The following is an 18,301-nucleotide window of genomic DNA, read 5'->3' as shown; positions in this document are numbered from 1 at the left end:
ATATTATTATTTTTTTTAAATTTCTATTAACCCAAATTAATTATTAAAATTTAAATTGGGATGTTACACTAAATCTTCTTGGAATTTCATATGCCTGAAATTTTATCAAATAAAAAAATCTTTGAGAATAGAAAATATAAAGCTTGCTTTCTTTGATCAGTGCTAGCATGTGCTAAACAGAAAGCATAATAAAAAATCTTTCTTTATATATGAACAAATAATATTTCAATATATTGGCTACTATTTTAGTTATTTAAACTTAGCAAAATATATGATAGTCTTACAAAAGGAACGTAGAATATATGACCGAAAAAGAGAAGAAGAATGCAAAAAAGAAGAGAATAGAGAAAATGCACGCACTAACCTTCCTCCGTTACAACAATCTCACAAATATATTAATCGCATGTGATATACCAATCTCAAATGAACACTACAACAATAAAAAAATTTTAATAATTAAAAAAAACTTTTTACAACGGCTCATCAAGCAATGTTGTTTCAGAAGATATAAAAAGTAAAGAACTTTCCACATTAGTTGTACAACCAATGTAAAAAAATATTTTTTGCATCAATTGAGAGTCATTATTGATATAAAAAATGTATTTACATTAGTTGTATGACTTCACCAATGTAAAAAGTACACTTTTTACAACAATTCTAGCTTACAATCCATGTAAAAAATGCACTTCCTACAACGAATCCAGTTACAACTGATGTTAAAAATTGTACTTTTTTTAAAAAAATATCTATAGGGGTTTTTTTTGGGTTGCATGATTTACAACCCAAAAAAACCCCTACTATTTAAAAAAACAAATAGAGAAAAAATGACGGAAAGAAAATTCAATAGTAAAAAATAAGAAAGAGATATTTGATTTATTTGAATATATAATAATTTAGATAAGTACAAAAGTAATACCCGACTTTCATTTATTGAAAGCATTACAAAGGAATAGGAATGTCAATTAAACAATATAAACAGAGCCTTTGTTTGCATAAAAAAAGATAAAATTCTTAAGGAGAACAGAAATGCAGAAAAGAAGACAAAAGTAAGGGGATCAAGTTCTTTATAGCAACTCCTCCTTTTCCTATATGAGCAGGATGAACACACACCAGTTGTTGATACTCTTCTTCACAAAATCCAGCAACCTTAGCTTTCTTGTACCACAGATTCCATGCCCTTTTTGAAGAAAATGAAACACAAGAACCACTTGTTTGTCAAGAAAATGTGCACCCCACTACACCTGCATTTTTAATTTTCCCATTGAAGTAATATATGGCCAATACACAATTAGATATCAAATTAGTATCTTAATATGTTTCGCCCTCTTGCTGAACAAACTAAACAATAATTCACGCACATAATAAATTTAGATAAATAAATGTAATATGTCTTATTGTATCAATTTGTGTGCCACAATGCCAAAAAGTAGTGCGTACATAAGCATGGCTCAAGACTTATAAGTGCATACCTTTGTTTCATATGTTTGAAATGCTTCGTGGGGTTTTACCGATTTCTAGAAATCAAGCATTTGTCTTGTGAGTCTACCATATATATTTAGCAAATCAAAATAGCTCATTCCAACTTGAACTTTGAATACTAGTCATACCCTACTGAGGGCTAGCTCTTTCATTTGTCATAGTATTAACAAAACTAGAAGTCCCATTTGCCAAATAAAAACAAGAGGAGCATTGATCTTCATACAGTTCATATTTTTATTTGTTGCAAAATAAAAATCTCATATTATAATATATTACCTGATAATATGACCAAATTCTGAACAAAAATGTGAGGCGGAGATGCCTTGCATGTGTGTCCAGAGAAGTGAAGGTTGAAAAGTTCCCTGTTTGACAAAGATGCACCAATAAATCAATTTATTGTATGAGAAAGAGATAAAAGTTCCTAAAAGGAAGAGGATAGGAAAGGCATAAAATTTTTCAATCATCCAGCAGAAAATAATTAATTGAACTCTAATAGACAAGGATTTTCATGGCACTCATTTATTTGCAGCCCAAATTCTGAAGTGATTAAGAACCAAATAAAGCTAATCTTTCAAGGTAAATAAAAAATCTGCTCCCATTGGAACTGCAAAATTTTGGCATCCTTAAAAATAAAAAAATAAAAAGGAAAGAAAGAAAAAACTAGCATTCAAACATAAAGAATGTTAATCTGCACAGAAGTACGAGAATACCTGAAGGACCACAAAATGGATGAGGTAAAGAAGGCAAGATCACTCAAACCAGAAGCGATCATCCCTTTGTTGGACAAGTGGCACCCCCTTCACAACATCTCTTTCTTAAATCATAAATCTCATTCCCATCATCATCACTTGATGCTACATTTCCACCAAAAAAAAATTGTCTGCATTAATTATGAATATTCATTAACTAATATTAAATTTTATCATCTCACGCACACATCACTTTTTTCACTTGCCACTAGAGGGATAAATGGAAACCGTAGATGTGCATAGCATCCAGTTCATGCATACATGATATTGAATTAGTATTATCGACTATTGATCATTTCTCCAGTTAAAAAAATTAACAATGAAATCCTATATTGCAAGGGCAAAAACCAGAACAGAGTACAAAAGTATAACAAAACAACATGAAAAGAGACAAAGTAAATGAACCAGCAACAAAGGGGCAAAACCAGAAGAACAAACAAACAAACAAAAAATCGAACATTGCCCAATCCGCACAATGGTTTGAATTTTCAAAAATCAAGCATTTGTATCTCTCAAAAATTCACTCAAAAAGTTGGCTCTGAAAATAGTACCTTGTAGGGTTTGTCGCAAATGTAAATAGCCATTCATAATATCAAGGACTCTTTGCCCACTATATAAAGACCCCATATGAGTGCGCCGATGAAGCCAGCACCGTCAGTGTTTGTTTAGAGTATAAGCAAGAAATTATAAAAGACAATAAAGAGAAAGTAGATAGAAATCAATTATTAATAGAATAGAGATGAAATTTTATGTAAATGAATGACAATTTAAGCGATACTTGGAGTAGACCCGTGGGTATTTCATATATAGAATACCTGGATCTGCCTAAGAGGAAGACGCTGAAGGACCGAGGAAAAAGATGCGAAACACCCATGGAGCGAGACAAGATTGACAGCAACAAAGGGAGAGGAGAAGACAGCAGCGACACAAAGGACGAAGACACGTGAGGGATCCAGGGGGAGAGGGGGGTCTGAGACGCGGATTGGGGAAGCTTTGAGAGAGCCGAGGGGGAGGGATTTGCAGTCTAGATGAGGGGGTCTGAAAGTTATCGAAATTTTCATCTTCTTAAAAATATTTTATTTTAAAAAATTTTTTTACACCCAATCTATTTAAAATTGGTGTAAAAAAAAAATATATATATATATATATATATTATTTTATAAATTTTTTAATCATGTTTTTCGTCAGTTAACTAAACAGTTAACATAAAAAAAAATACTTTCTACATCGATTCCCTAAGGACTGATGTAAAAATGACTTTTTATATTATTTGACTAGACAATCTATGTAAAAAATATTAGTTATTTAGAGAATTAATGTAAAAAGTCCAACATTTAGTTTGCTAGCTAGAAATACGAATGGGCCTGGCTCTTAAGGATTTAAACTTGATTATTCATTTTCAACCTCCTTTTTGAGGCCGACCTTATGTAAAGGGCTCAGAGCCGGGCCTGAAAGCCATATTTAAAAAAATTAAAAAAGTAAAATAAAATTAAATATTATAAATTAAATAAATATTTTGAAATTAAAAAAAATTAAAATCTACACAATATTTTAAAAATTAAAAAATATATTTAGAAATTTAAACAACACACATTTATCAATCAAAACCCAAATCTTTATTATTCTCATCATTTACAAATAAAATATTAGATCTCTCGGATGTAAGTGTATTTTTTGAAGATGAAAGTGAAAATTCAATATCAATTACCTTTACAACTTCTTCTTGATGACTTACAATAAATATTAACTAAATTATATCTTTATCAATCAAATATATGTATGTATATGTATATGTATTTGTATATGTGTATATATATATAATAATCAGGTTTATCAAGACTTAGAGGGTCGCCCAGGCCCGAACTCTTTTTCACAAGGCTTATCAGGACCAGGCTCTCAATCTCGGTTCCTTTGAAAAAAATAATTTTTAAAGCTTGAACCTTATTTAAACAAGGCCTACAAGCCCGACCCTCCAGATTCGACCCTTATTTTTGGCTCTATTTAGGGCAATAGCGACATATAAGTAGCTTTCACAGTATTGGGCCTTCGACATCCGCCTTCTTTATTTTGATTTTAGATGTGAATTTTATTTACAAATGTGGCTTTGATTTTCCACATGTATGCCTAATCAAATTCATCAAAACAAGTTTTATTCAAGTGTTTGCCGTTTCATCAATAGATAAAGTTAGTCCTCTTTTAATAATTTTATACATAAAAGATTAACAAATCTAACTGAGGAAACTTAAAGGACCCAATAAAAAAAACAAAAATTACAGGACCTGATTTAAAACTAGGAAAAACTATAAAGAGGCCCACTAACTTTTCCTAAAGCATTTGTAATTTGTTTTATGGGCTAGATTCGTAGACAAGTGGGCTAACAAGAAGTAGGATTGGTAAGGTAGGTTGGGCTGTAATTTTGCAAAGGGACCTAAGGTTATGTTTGATAGTATTAAATTAATAAAGTGAAAATAAAATCAAAATAGAATTTTAATTTAAGCATGATTTGTATGTAAGAGTTGCAATTCTTAAAAATTCTAATTTCATCAAAAATGTTAGGATTCAATTCCATTATATTGACCATGGAACTGTTTCAATTCCCTTGCATTTAATTTGTGGACCCTACTATTCTCATCTTTTTTGTCCATTTATAACAAGATATATCTTTTTAATTTTTTAAAAAAGACAATTTAATCTTTTTCTATTTTAAATATATATATAAATTAATATTATATTAAAATTTTATTTTTATATCAAACACATTTTTAAAATTCAATTCTATTTTAATTCTGATTTCGATTTAATTAAAAATTCATCCATAATCAATGGGATGAACTTCCTTTCCCCGGAACTATTATTTTTTTATTTGGACGAGGAAAACAATAAAAGTAATAGATTAACAATTTTTTAAAAAAATCATAATATTTGTTACCTGTTCTCCCACCTCCCATGCATGTAGGGCATGCCTCATGAATGGCTGCAGCAAGAGAGGCGGTTGTAGGGGAAGACGTCATATTCCGTCTCACATTCACTGCGCTTTCACGTTTCTTCACGGAACAGAGTTTGTGTCAGGGGGAAGGGGAGACACTGAAAAGGACGGCATTGTTTGAGGCCTGCCACTGCCACGCATGCTCCCTGCGCTATTTCCCCTTCCCAACATCTCTTTTGCATTTCACTTCCTTCCCTCCCTGGGAGCAGCATGGTCGGCTTATGTAAGTTGGGATTCACTCACTTTTTAAAAAATTTTACGAGAATAAAAAGAAAGATCCAAATTTCCACAATCACTCGTTAAAAAAAACCAACGAAACGAAAAAATGAAAAAAAAAAAACTCAGCTCAAATTCACAAGTTGCATCCAATCTTTTCATGCTTTTTGTAGTCCATTATTTTATCTGTGCCCTCAGAAGTTACATCTAATCTTTTCGACTTGAATTTTGACCGGCCACTTGTGAATTTTGATAAATGTGACGTGACTCATACTTATCATAGGATATGATATATAATTATATTTTCATTATGATACATTTTTATTTTTTATTTTATCAATTCAGATGATTATGTTATGTTGTGAATAGTAAGATGCATGTAATATAGATATGTATTATTTAGAAATGAACATTTTCTGAATATATTTTTTAAAAAAATCATTAACTCAGTTGCTTCCTGCTTGGTTTTTATTCCTCTGGGAAGAAATCAAGTTTCAGAGTAAGAATGTGATAAAATAATGAGGAGTTTCTTGTGAGGGAGGCATATATCGGGTTTCCCCCGCATGTTTGGACATTAGATATCCTTGGATTCTGCCCTCTCCCTCCTTTGTCTTCCTTGTTTTCTTGTGCTCTGCTTCTCCCCCGTCTCGTTCTGTTCCTATTAGCCTCCCCGCCATCTGACAATACTGCTCCCCATCTGCATCTTTCGTCTCTAAATCTTTCTCGGCCATCCTCGCCCAGTCACTCCTCTCTTCTCTTTAATTACCGTTCCTTTGCTTGTCTCTCTGCTGTCTCTGTTTGTGCATCCCGCCACGCACGCCACTTTCCTGTCGCTTCTATTATTCTTATTTTCACACTCTTCTTCTAAGCGTGGTCCCTTAATTACTGCGTTACGCCCTACAATACACTTGGCCGTCCCTTCAGTTGCTTCCAAATTTAAACGATGCTCTGTTATTGATGTTGATAGTTATGTACGGTTCCTTTTTCTTTCTTGACTTTGACCGGGACATCTTTTTTAATTTCCTTTTCTTTCTTTTTCTTTTTCTTTTTTTTTTTCATTTACCCTGTTTCTACAGATCTTCTTTCTTCCGTGACCACATATTTGTTCATTGATACATCATGTTGTTAATTTTAAATGAAGTAATGTGAAAAGTTTAATATATATTTATTGATCATAAGTTTAATAAACTGTTACTTTTTTAACTTGTTAAATTTGACTATAATGTTATCAATTTAAAATGAATTTGTTTTTAAAACTTAAATAAATATTTATTGATGAAAGACTAACACATATAATTATATCAATTTTATATATTTTTCTAACTTGTTAAAGTTCAAATGAACTGTTGTTAATTTAGAATGAGTTGTTGTTAAAATTTAAACAGATATTTGATGCTGATGACTAAAAGCACAAGTCTAATGGAACATGTATATAAAAAACAAGTCATTCTAAATTAACAACAGCTTATTCTGGCTTTAACAAGTTAGAACAGCACATATGATAAGCATAATTATACATGATAGTCCTTTATCAATAAGTATCTATTCAGATTTTGACAACACCTCATTCTAAATTAATAACAATTCATTCGAGTTTTAATAAGTTAAAAAAACATATAGGATGAACATAATTGTATATATTAGTTTTTTATCAACAAGTATTTGTTTTAGTTTTGACAACAATTCATTATAAATTAACAGCAGTCTATTAAAGCTTTAACAAGTTAGGATAATATAGGCTTAATTGTATGTGTTAGACTTGCAATTAACAAGTATACATTTAGGTTTTCACAGCAATTCTTCAAAAGTAACAATAATCTATTATTGTTTTAACAAATTAAAAAAATTTATATAAAGAGTTTAGTTGTACGTATTAGTTATTTATTAACAAATACCCATGTAGGTTTTGACAATAATGTATTCATGATTGATAACAATATATTTAGATGTTTGACAAGTAAAATACGTGAATTTTAAAGCTTTCAACTTGTAATTGTCTATGTTAGATTTACAAGTAACATTTATAAAATAACAAATTTCATTAAAAAATTAACAGCATACCATTATGTTATTACATGAAAGTGGTTAGTTACTGCTTATATTTTTTTTAATACAAGGCCACGAGAAACCCGTGCAAGAGGATGGTACAAATCAAATCATATTAGATTCTAGGTGGGATCTGCATCCTGGCGGCAGATGATTAAAAATGATGAAATTTAAATTATCTTGAGAGGTTTGGTGAGTGAGAAAGTTGATTCAACTATTCGCTTCCTTAAACATGTAATCGAAAGTAATGATCCAATCTCTCATGACAAATTATTTAATTTTATTGATAGTTCCAGAAAGAGAATGATTGTCAGAAAGATTATGCTAAATGAGTGAGAGGGCTTCCATAGAGTCAAAATGTATGTTGATATTAGAAACCAGCATATTCCAACAAAGCTGAAGTCCTTCAAGAATGGCTAAAAGTTCAGCCGTGGTGTTGTAGTGATAGCCAAGGTATTTAGAGAACCCCTTGATCCAATTACCTTTGTCATCACGTATGATTCTGCCACAAGATACAGCTCCATTGGAACTGACAGCTGCATCAACATCAAGGCGGATCCAACTTGTGTCCGGAGGTCTCCAGCGTGTTTCAAATCTTTTTTCCATCACGGTTAAAAATGTTAACTTTTGATTGGAACCTCATGTCATTAGTAACTTGTTAGGTATTGGAGAAGACAATATCAATGTCTTGAATGGTATCCTAAAAAAAAATCCTTTTACAATGCGCCTTCTAGATGTTCCAATAGACTTGAGTAAACAGCTTCTGCTAAGGGATCCTTCTTGTATTTAGGTTGCGTGCCTTGACTTTCACATTTCAAGATATCCAGTCCTGCACAGAAAGGAAAAAGAAGGTATTATGTTTTGAAGTTTTCACAAGTTTAATCTAAATATTACGAGTTTCAATGCAATATCTCAAAATGTGAATAGAAGAGTCTAGAGAGTTACAACCAAAGGTGCAGATGCGTTGAGAGTGGGCATTCCCTTCGATATAATTGGAGTTGAATAAAAGTCTATCACAAGTAGCTTTTTAGAGGAAATACTTAATTTTCTTATAAGCAGGCCACTTCTAAATCTTATATCAAATGCTTATATTTTTTTTACTATATATGATTAAAGGGCTTAATGGCCACCAAACGTTTTAGGTGGTCAATAATCATGGATCAAGCCTTTCCTCGACAATCTAAATCAATTATTTGTGAAATAAAATGTTATTGGAGCAACCCTAGCAGTAGTAGGGGCTTAAACAACCTCACCAGCAATGGCGGTTTAAAGGTTGGCTTGAATAATGATGGGGTTTTTTTTAAAAAAAATTTTAACTTGAGAGGCATTTTAAACTTTTAACTTTAAAAATTAATATCAGTCAAGAATCAAGAAATTATATCATAATTTTGAAGTCTAATTGGATGCTATTTTCTCTTTTTTTCATTTACTCAGTTTCTACACATCCTCGTTCTTCGATTTCTTCCATTGCCTTCACTGATAATTTAGAGTTTAATTAGAGTATGTTGATGATTCATGAAGAGTGCGCGCGCGCGCGATGAACCGCCACACGTCTCTTCTTGTAATGCAAGTATGCAATAGTTGAGAATGCCTGAATGGGAAGGGTTTCGAAAAAAGTATACAAGGGTTGCTCATAAAACATCGACAACATGAAACTGCACTGCTCTTTTCTTAAATGAGATAAGTGGCTTAACCGCCAATAAAAAGAAACAAGAAAATAAAATCAACCAAAGTTCAACAACAACAAAAACATGAAACAATGTATGGATGCTTATAAGGGGATCTATCAGTTTGAATTTGCTATCAGCCTAATCGTTGTACCCTTTTTCAATACTTTTCTTTATATTTAATTTTGTTTGTCCATTTAATTATTTATTTTTTATAAAAATATTTATTTATTTAATGATTATATATATATATGTAAATTTATTATTATTTAAATTCTTTTGAAAATAAAATCATAGTATTATTTTTTTCAAAATAATTAAATAAACACTATATTTAATTTAATATCATAATTATTATTAATCTGCACTATTAAAATAAATAATTAATTAAAATGAGCCAATGGAATGAGATGTTGAAAGAGGTATTAAAAAACACTTGAGCCCAAAATTCCCTACCCAATGTTAACCTCGACCCCTCAAAATTAGTTTTTAAAATTTTACTCATAGCCTAACTGTTATTATAGAAAATAAATATACATGCATTCATACATGCAAACAACTACATCAATGTTGAATTTGAACTACGACGTCTCATAGTTAGTTTTGTCAAAACCAAAAAAAAATGCCCCCAATAACTTTAAAGCATTCGCCACACATGACATAACATGCATTGACACCCTCTTCTCTTGTCACCTCATTAATTACTCGATGGTGACCTTAAAATCTCAGTTTGTGTTTACTACAATCAATGCAACACATGGCACTACTAATGAAGGGTTTCTAACAAGGAAGAATGAACCCTCTTTTTTTAATATATAAAAAGAAAGAAGTGTTTTTAGGCATGAAAAACCAAACATCTTAGAACATGTTTAGATTAGATGCAAACCTCAATTAGAATGGGTCTAACTGCAGTTGGGATATAAAATGTTTAAAAAGTTTTGTTTAGATTAACATAATTTTTCAACCTTAGTTGGCATGCTAACGTGCGTTAATGCTGAAGCTCATCATCTGGCTTTTCTCTCCTGGGCATCAACGTGAATGCCGTTGGAAGCATTAAATATATTTTAAATTTTGATGATTTCTCTCCTTTACTTTTTATCTACCAGTTGCACCTTTCCTTTCCTTTGTGCATGCTGCCATGACCTTTGAAGCTGTTGCAAAGCCCACAGATGTGCTTCTTCCTTCAGAACATTTGCTATACACCTCGAAAGCTGCTTCACAGATCTGCTTCTTCCTTCCATTAGCCAGGCGATGCCGTCCATCAACTTATCTTTAAGACTCACATCTTTTATACCTTCAGAATGCTCGCTCGTAAATCTGCTTCTTCCTTCCATTAGTCAGGCAATGCCGTCCAGCAGCTCATCTCTACTGTGTTGAAGCACCTTCGGCCAATCTCTAGCTCTCTACCGTCCTTTCTAGCTTTCACCGTGTTGGAGCTCTGAAATGGTTCTTCTCCATGTCGCATCTCATCTTCACCATGTCCACTAGATCTATACTTCCTATCACCAGATCTACTCCCCATCACCTGCCCTTGCTAAGTAAGGTTGTTCTTTTCGTCTCCTTCCTTCCTGCCGTGCTCTACTATTCCTTCTTTGCCTTATTTTTTTCTTCCTTGACTTGAATGCTTAGTGATGATCCTCGGTGGCTGTTTCTGGAACTTAAGATTGTCATTTTATTTTTCAATCCCCTGCAATGAGAAATGATATCTACTTTTTTGGCTGAACTGATATGTGCAATGAGAAATGATATTTGTCTACTTTTAGAAATGATTGTCGGTGGCTGTTTCTGGGCTTCTTGCACTAAAGTTGAATGCGAGTATTTCTGTTTGTGGCTTGCATAATTAAAACTAAAGAAAATGAATAGAAAATGATGAGTAGATATAATATTCAACTCTATTATATTATAGAACACTGCTATATCGTTTGTTGAGAGATAAAAAAACATGTTGTAGGAGAGTATAAGAATTTTTTCTTTTCGTGGCAAGGGAGAGGAATATGGGAAATCTATGACTTAGGTAGTGAAGAATGGTATGGGGTAGTAATTCAACCCTGACATGTTATATCTCACCTTAACCTTCGATTGATGTTTATTTTAGGTGAGTTATCAGTTTAATTTCATTGACTTGATTGATACATTTAAAAATATGGCACTCTTCTAAGGAATTTATTGATAAAAAGGCTCCATGAATTTGAAAAGTGCCAAACTGAAAATACGAGTCTTTTAGTAAATTGATACATATATGTAGAGATATATATTGATTTTGCATGTTTGTGATGGCTGGCTAGTTTATACAACAATAAACAATAACAAAGAAAAAGCTGTGTGGAATTCAACTTTGACAAAAATTTTCATTAAGAAATGCTTGGAACAAGTGTACAAGAAACAAAGGAAAGGAATTGTTTTCAACAAAAATGGGTGGCAGGCAATAATTGAAGGGTTTGAGGCAAAAACAAGAAAAAGGTATAGGCAAAAGCAATTGAAAAATAAGCTAGATAACATGAGGAAAGAATGGAACGTATGGCATAAGTTGTTTTCAAGTGAAACCGGTTTAGGATGGGATAGTGACAAGAATACTGTTGATGCTCCAGATGAGTGGTGAGAGCAAAAAATCTTGATATGGATTAGTTGTTAAGTGTTTTTAAGATTAGAATTTAATTTTAGAATTTTAATTGTTGGTTATTTAAATGGTTGCAGGAAAATCTCTTTATGAAAAATTTAGATATAAAGGTATGAGATTTGCAAGGGAATTAACCTTGATATTCAAGGATGTCCTAGCAACTGGGGAGGCACTTTTTGTACCATCTGCTACCCAAACCCAAATAAAGGAGGATGATGGTAAGGGTATGTACCACTCTACTATTGACCTTTAAGAAGGTTCTAATGATAGTGAAAAGGAGCTAAATTTATCTAACATCGCAGCACCTACTGGGGTCACCGATGAGTTGTTAGGCTTGAATGTCACCACAAATACTGGTGAAACTAATAGTAATGGAAGTCAAGGCAAGAGAAAGAGGGTGGTAGGTGTTGGTGGGAGGAGAAAGCAAAAAGTCCCTATTAAGGAAGAGAAAGAGGGTGGTAGGTGTTGAATGATATTTATATACTATGTACTTTACATTATATACAAATAATATTTACATACTATTTTACCTTAAGTTTAAAAATCATGAAAGATTCAAATGAATATATGTTACGTTGGAATGAAAGTTGGGACGTAGATGTGGCTTATCAACTACTTTCCTTGTTACGGCAAGATATAACGGAGCAAGAAGAAATATGTCAATTAGTTAGTAAATATGTGATGCCATATGTGTGTAAAGAGCCACGAAGAACTAGCATGCAAATAGGACAAATGTGGGTCAATGAAATTTTACAAGGTCATCCTGATCGTTGTTATGAAATATTTCGAATGGAAAAACATTTGTTTAGGCAACTATGTGCGACATTAGTTGATCTTGGGCTAAAGAAGTCTAAAAAAATGAGAGTTGAAAAAATGATTGGAATGTTTTTAAATATAGTTGGACATGGAGTTAGTAATAGGATGATACAGGAATGATTTCAGCATTCAGGGGAAATTGTCCATAGAAATTTTCAAAAAGTATTAGCTGCCTGCTTTAACCTTTCAAGGCAAATATAAAGCCACTTGATCCTTTATTTCAATAATGTCATTCAAAAATTCAAAATGATTCACAGTATTGGCCATTTTTTAAGGATGCTATAGGAGCAATTGATGGCACTCATGTGCCATGCGTGGTTAATTGCTAATCAAATCAAATTTATTGGAAGAAAGGAATATGCAACACAAAATGTTATGGTTGTATGTGATTGGGACATATGTTTTACTTTTGTCATTGCGGGATAGGAAGGTACGACTCATGATGCCCGAGTATTTGATAATGTCATATCAACTCCTTTAATGCATTTTTCGTATCCACCTCCAAGTATATTTTATTAAAGTCACTATAATTATTATTGCATTGATTTAATGTTGATAAAATTTACATCACTTCATTTCATTTAATAGGTAAATATTATTTGGTTGATTCTGGTTATCCAACACTAAATGGATATCTTGGTTCATATCGTTGCAAATGTTGTCACCTTTCAAACTTTAGGCGAGTTGCAAGATTTGCAAACAATAATGAGGTCTTCAATTATTATCATTCAAGTTTGAGATGTACTATAAAAAGAACTTTAGAGCGTGGAAGAATAGGTTTGCAATTATACAAAAGATGCCCAAATTTAAATATAAAACACAAGTTCAAATTGTTGGTGCAACAATGATAATACATAACTTTATTAAGAGAAATTCAATTACTGACGAGCAGTTCATACAAGCTGAAGATGAAAGTGTAGAAGTCCAGGAGGAAGATACCGATATTGGTGAAGCATTCTCGTCAAATCTACGCGAATCGTTAAGACAGATGCAGCGTGTTTGTGATATAATTAGAGATCAATTTGTAAATCATATCAATTAAATATTAATTTATTTTAGGTTTTCATAATTGAATATTTAAAATATTTTACTTATTAGTTGTGATTTTAAATTTAATATTTTTTACTTATTAGTTAGTCAAAAAAAAATAAACATGCTTATTTAAGATTTAATATTTAAGATAAAAAATTTATACTTATTTTTGCTATTAAACGTCTCAACTGGTTTTTGAATTAAACCATCTAAACGAATTTCAATTTATCTAAATGATTTTTGAAAAAAAATATCCAAACATAAATCACATTACATCAATTAATTTTTTTTAATCTTAGTTTGCTAACTTCAATTAAATTCTAATCTCAATTATAAATTTTTTAATTTAAATACACATTTAAAAGTTACGAGAATCCCTCTCTTGATCTGGTGATAAATTTAATAATTTTCCCCGTTTATTGTCCTAATCCAGAATAAAAGCGAACAAGTTGTTGGGAGCCTTTTATAAGATAGTACGGTTCAAAATTTGTATTAGGTGCACCGCAGGTCTGAAAGCTCCACCAACACCTTGACTCACCTCGTTTTTTTTTTTAGAGTTAGAAGATTTTAAAAAATACATAGATCCTTTAGAAATCTTAAAGGTTGAAAATAAATGAAGTTATCGGCAATTTGTCAAAATAATATAAATTTTTCTTTTATTTTATCACTTCGTTTTTACGTTTGTATATAAACTGCAGCAAGAGGAAGAGAATCTCTCGAAGCTCGTCTGGTTTCTTTGCTGTTTACTTTTTCTCCTTTATTTTGATGCTGTTTTTCGTCCATCCCCTCTCAAAGAAATTGCTTTTCCGCCTCCTGAGAAAAGTTCTCTTTGCACCGGGAGATAGCGCAAAAAATAAAATAAATAGTAATAAAAGGCATGTGGAGGTTTTTTCTGTCTTTCCAGATACAAGAAAAGGCTTGAAAAGCCTCCAAAAAGGCCTAGTCTTGCTCTCTTAATTCTCTGCCCGCCATTAAAATGCCATAAATAAAGCCCTTCACCACCCTTCTTCCATTTCGCATTCTCTCTCCGTCTCTTCTTGTTGGGAATCAACTCCCGGTTTTGAGTTCGGTTCTCCGTCACCTCCTACCAAGATACGGGGTTCCCTCCATGCTCACATTCAATGCTCCTTGACCTATAGACCTGATTTTTCTCGACCACGCATACACTTGAGCACAAATTCCAGAGGAACTCTGTTCTGGTGAACTTACTGGAAACTGGTTTATCTGTGTTTCCTGATTCACCTCAGTCTGTATCAAGTATCACTGTTAAACCCACTAAACCTCATCAAGCGAAAGAGAAGGTAGAGCAGTCAAGAAAGATGATCACTCTTATAGACTTGTACCATGTTCTTACGGCGGTTGTGCCACTTTACGTGGCTATGATCTTAGCTTATGGCTCCGTGAAATGGTGGAAAATCTTCAGCCCTGATCAGTGCTCCGGCATCAACCGCTTCGTTGCTCTGTTCGCGGTTCCACTGCTCTCCTTCCACTTCATCTCCACCAACAACCCGTACGCCATGAACTTCAGGTTCATCGCTGCTGACACACTTCAGAAAGTCATCGTCTTGGTGATCCTAGCAATATGGTCAAGAGTGAGCTCCAGAGGATCCCTCGAGTGGTCCATTACCCTTTTTTCTCTGTCGACGCTTCCAAACACACTCGTCATGGGTATCCCATTGTTGAAGGGCATGTACGGAGAATTTTCTGGTAGCCTAATGGTTCAAATCGTTGTCCTTCAATGTATCATTTGGTACACCTTAATGCTCTTTCTGTTCGAATACAGAGGAGCTAGGCTGCTCATCGTTGAGCAGTTCCCGGACAGAGCTGGCTCGATTATTTCCTTCAAAGTTGACTCTGATATTCTTTCTCTAGACGGGAAAGAGCCGTTACAGACGGAGGCCGAGGTTGGCGAAGATGGGAAGCTGCACGTCACCGTTAGAAAATCCACGAGTTCACGCTCTGAAATCTTCTCTCGTCGATCTCATGGCCCAAATTCTGGTGTTTCCTTGACTCCTCGTCCCTCAAACTTGACCAATGTCGAGATTTTTTCTCTTCAATCATCGAGAAACCCAACGCCAAGGGGCTCGAGCTTCAATCACACGGATTTTTATTCCATGGTTAATGGAAAGAACGGGAGCGGTGTGAGTCCGAGGCAATCCAATTTCGGAAACTTGGGTTGTGACGAGGAGAGCGGGGTAGGTGCGTTCGGTGGTAACCCATCTCGGGCAAATGGGGGATATTCGCATGGAAGCGGGTACCCGGCGCCGCCAAATGCCGGAATATTCTCGCCGGTGGCTGGTGCGACTGGAGCAAGGAAGGCGAACGGAGCTGATGGTGGAAAGGACCTTCACATGTTCGTCTGGAGTTCAAGTGCTTCACCAGTTTCCGAAGGTGGAATCCATGTTTTCAGAGGTGGAGACTATGGCAACGAGCTCGGAGGGGCAGCTCACCAAAAAGGTTTGAAATTCCGAGCTCTGACTTTATTTGTCAACTAGTGTGGTTTTTGTCGTTGAATATTGATGTCTGAATCATATAAAAGTGTATCGATGTGATCTGCATTTGTATCATTCTTGGCCTTCATTGGTTCCTAAGAAAGTATGGTACTGCCCTTGTCTGTTCCCAGTGTTCCTACTTCTGACCAAAGTTTCTTTATCCTATATCGCTGTTGAAGTGGTGGTTTGTTATTTTCTTTTTTGTTTGTATTATTATCTTTCCCATTCACATCTTTGTTAGGTTTGAACTCTGTTATCCCCACTTCACTAATTCAATAATGCCATTTTATCATTTACGTCGAGTCATTTTCCAGTGTTGTAACTAGGCGACCATTATTTCCAATTATGTTGGTCAGAATACGACGAATTTGGGCGCGATGAGTTTAGCTTCGGGAACAGAACCGTCACGAATGGGCATGACAAGGAGGGCCCTGTGCTGTCTAAACTCGGTTCAAGCTCCACGGCAGAGCTGCATCCAAAGATTGGAGCTCAATTAGAATCTAAAACTTCAGCCATGCCTCCTGCTAGTGTGATGACCAGACTCATTTTAATTATGGTTTGGCGAAAACTTATTAGGAATCCCAACACTTATTCCAGCCTTTTTGGTCTCACGTGGTCTCTGATTTCATGCAAGTATGTCTTCGCTATCTCTTCAAAAAGGTTTACCTGGATTTTGCATTCTCTGCTGCTTGTGTTCCAACATTATGAATGCTTTTACGTTGTAGGTGGAATGTTGCTATGCCCGCTATTGTTGATGATTCAATCAAAATTTTATCTAATGCTGGCCTTGGGATGGCCATGTTTAGCCTTGGTATGTTAATGAAGATTTTCTTTTGTTTGTCATCCTTGCTACATTTATAAATTTGTTATTTATATATTGTTATTATTATGTCACCAGCTGCGTGTTGGACTATGTGTTTGCAGGATTGTTCATGGCCTTGCAGCCAAAGATCATTGCATGTGGAAATTCAGTGGCTACATTTGCCATGGCTGTTCGTTTCCTCGCTGGTCCTGCAGTAATGGCCGCTGCTTCATTCGCAGTTGGACTAAAAGGAGTTCTTTTCCACATTGCGATTGTACAGGTAATACCCAACACACATTCAAAGATATGCTCAAGTTGCTATAAATCCTGGGCAAGTCATTGAATTGTAATGATGACCTCATGTTTTTGCTTTCAGGCTGCTCTTCCTCAGGGGATTGTTCCTTTCGTGTTTGCTAAAGAATACAATGTTCATCCTGACATACTAAGCACAGGGTTGGAACTTGAAACTCCCTTGTTATTTATTAGTTTCTGCTATGCCTTGTAAAACATGTACTTAACTGTTAAAAGGTTTTTATTGTGCTTCAGGGTTATATTTGGGATGCTAATTGCTCTTCCAATTACGCTGGTCTACTACATTTTGCTGGGGCTTTGAAGCATGTTGGGGACACAAGAGGAACTCTTGCAGGAAGGCTAATTGCAGGGGATTATTGCATCGAAAACCTTTTTAGGGTGGGTGGGATTTTTTTTTTGGGGGCATCTAACAGCGTAGAATTTAGAAGTTAGTGGGAAGGAAAGTGAAGTTGGTTCCACTTCCCAGATCCAGAAGAACTACGAGAGACAGGAGGAACAATGTGAGGAGATGCTAAGCCAAGGTAGTTTAGTTTAGGGTGTTGGGTTATAAATCTGATGTTTTTGCCGCTTTTCGTTTCTTGGCTTTTGAAATCTTGTGAACCCCACTATTTTTAATGACGAAAGAAGTGAAGCTTTTCTTTGTAGTTGTCGACAAGTCTCTGATTAAACTCAGTATGAGTGAGGCTGGGAGGCTAGAAAGTAGAAAGAGTAATGGAAGGCAATTGGGAATCTCAATGCAAATGCGACAATGCAACAAAGATCAGCAAAAAGTGGATTTTATACAGAAAAAGTGGGCAAGCAGACAGAAACTTTTATGTGGGTTGTCTGCTAAGTGTCTTTGCTATGAGCGTACTGTTTCATTTCAGGGCCACTAGCTGTCACTCTCGATCTCGTACTTAAATCACTGGGCAATATAAAAGAATTGAACATGGTTTGGAAATTGAAGCGAGATGGGGCTAAAGCTGTAGTGAAGCCGTAGAGCCTATCAGCCTTGATAGGGGCTAACAGTAGGCGTGGGAATGAAAAGGGCTTGTGAATAATGGTCACTCTGGTTCAGTCCCTGTCATCCTTTGAGAGTGGAAATATC

General features: G+C 34.3%; 1 protein-coding gene and 1 long non-coding RNA gene across 5 annotated transcripts; one reads left to right on the top strand and one right to left on the bottom strand.

Annotated features, from left to right (window-relative positions):
- Positions 1-898: 898 nt before the first annotated feature.
- Positions 899-3,257, bottom strand: LOC129306457 (uncharacterized). 4 transcript variants are annotated; one of them, XR_008592213.1, is made up of 4 exons: positions 3,044-3,257; positions 2,780-2,838; positions 2,190-2,359; positions 899-1,841 (listed from the first exon to the last, which is right to left on the bottom strand). It is a non-coding gene; the product is annotated as an uncharacterized LOC129306457 (long non-coding RNA). The 4 variants fall into 4 exon arrangements; XR_008592214.1 differs by having other exon boundaries at positions 2,190-2,333; XR_008592212.1 differs by lacking the exon at positions 2,780-2,838.
- Positions 3,258-14,436: 11,179 nt separating this feature from the next.
- LOC129306828 (probable auxin efflux carrier component 1b) lies at positions 14,437-17,858 on the top strand. Its single transcript, XM_054947580.1, has 6 exons — positions 14,437-16,065; positions 16,457-16,733; positions 16,826-16,911; positions 17,025-17,182; positions 17,279-17,355; positions 17,449-17,858. The coding sequence occupies exons 1-6, from the start codon at positions 14,928-14,930 to the stop codon at positions 17,513-17,515; spliced, it is 1,803 nt and encodes a 600-aa protein (XP_054803555.1). The 5' UTR covers positions 14,437-14,927; the 3' UTR covers positions 17,516-17,858.
- Positions 17,859-18,301: the final 443 nt, after the last annotated feature.

This window comes from Prosopis cineraria, unplaced genomic scaffold (genome assembly GCF_029017545.1).
Source record: "Prosopis cineraria cultivar Desert tree isolate PC_DT_omini unplaced genomic scaffold, ASM2901754v1 PC3, whole genome shotgun sequence".
NCBI classification, from domain to species: Eukaryota; Viridiplantae; Streptophyta; class Magnoliopsida; order Fabales; family Fabaceae; genus Prosopis; species Prosopis cineraria.
Note: the sequence above shows the minus strand (reverse complement) of the source record. Positions and strands in the feature narration are given on the sequence as shown.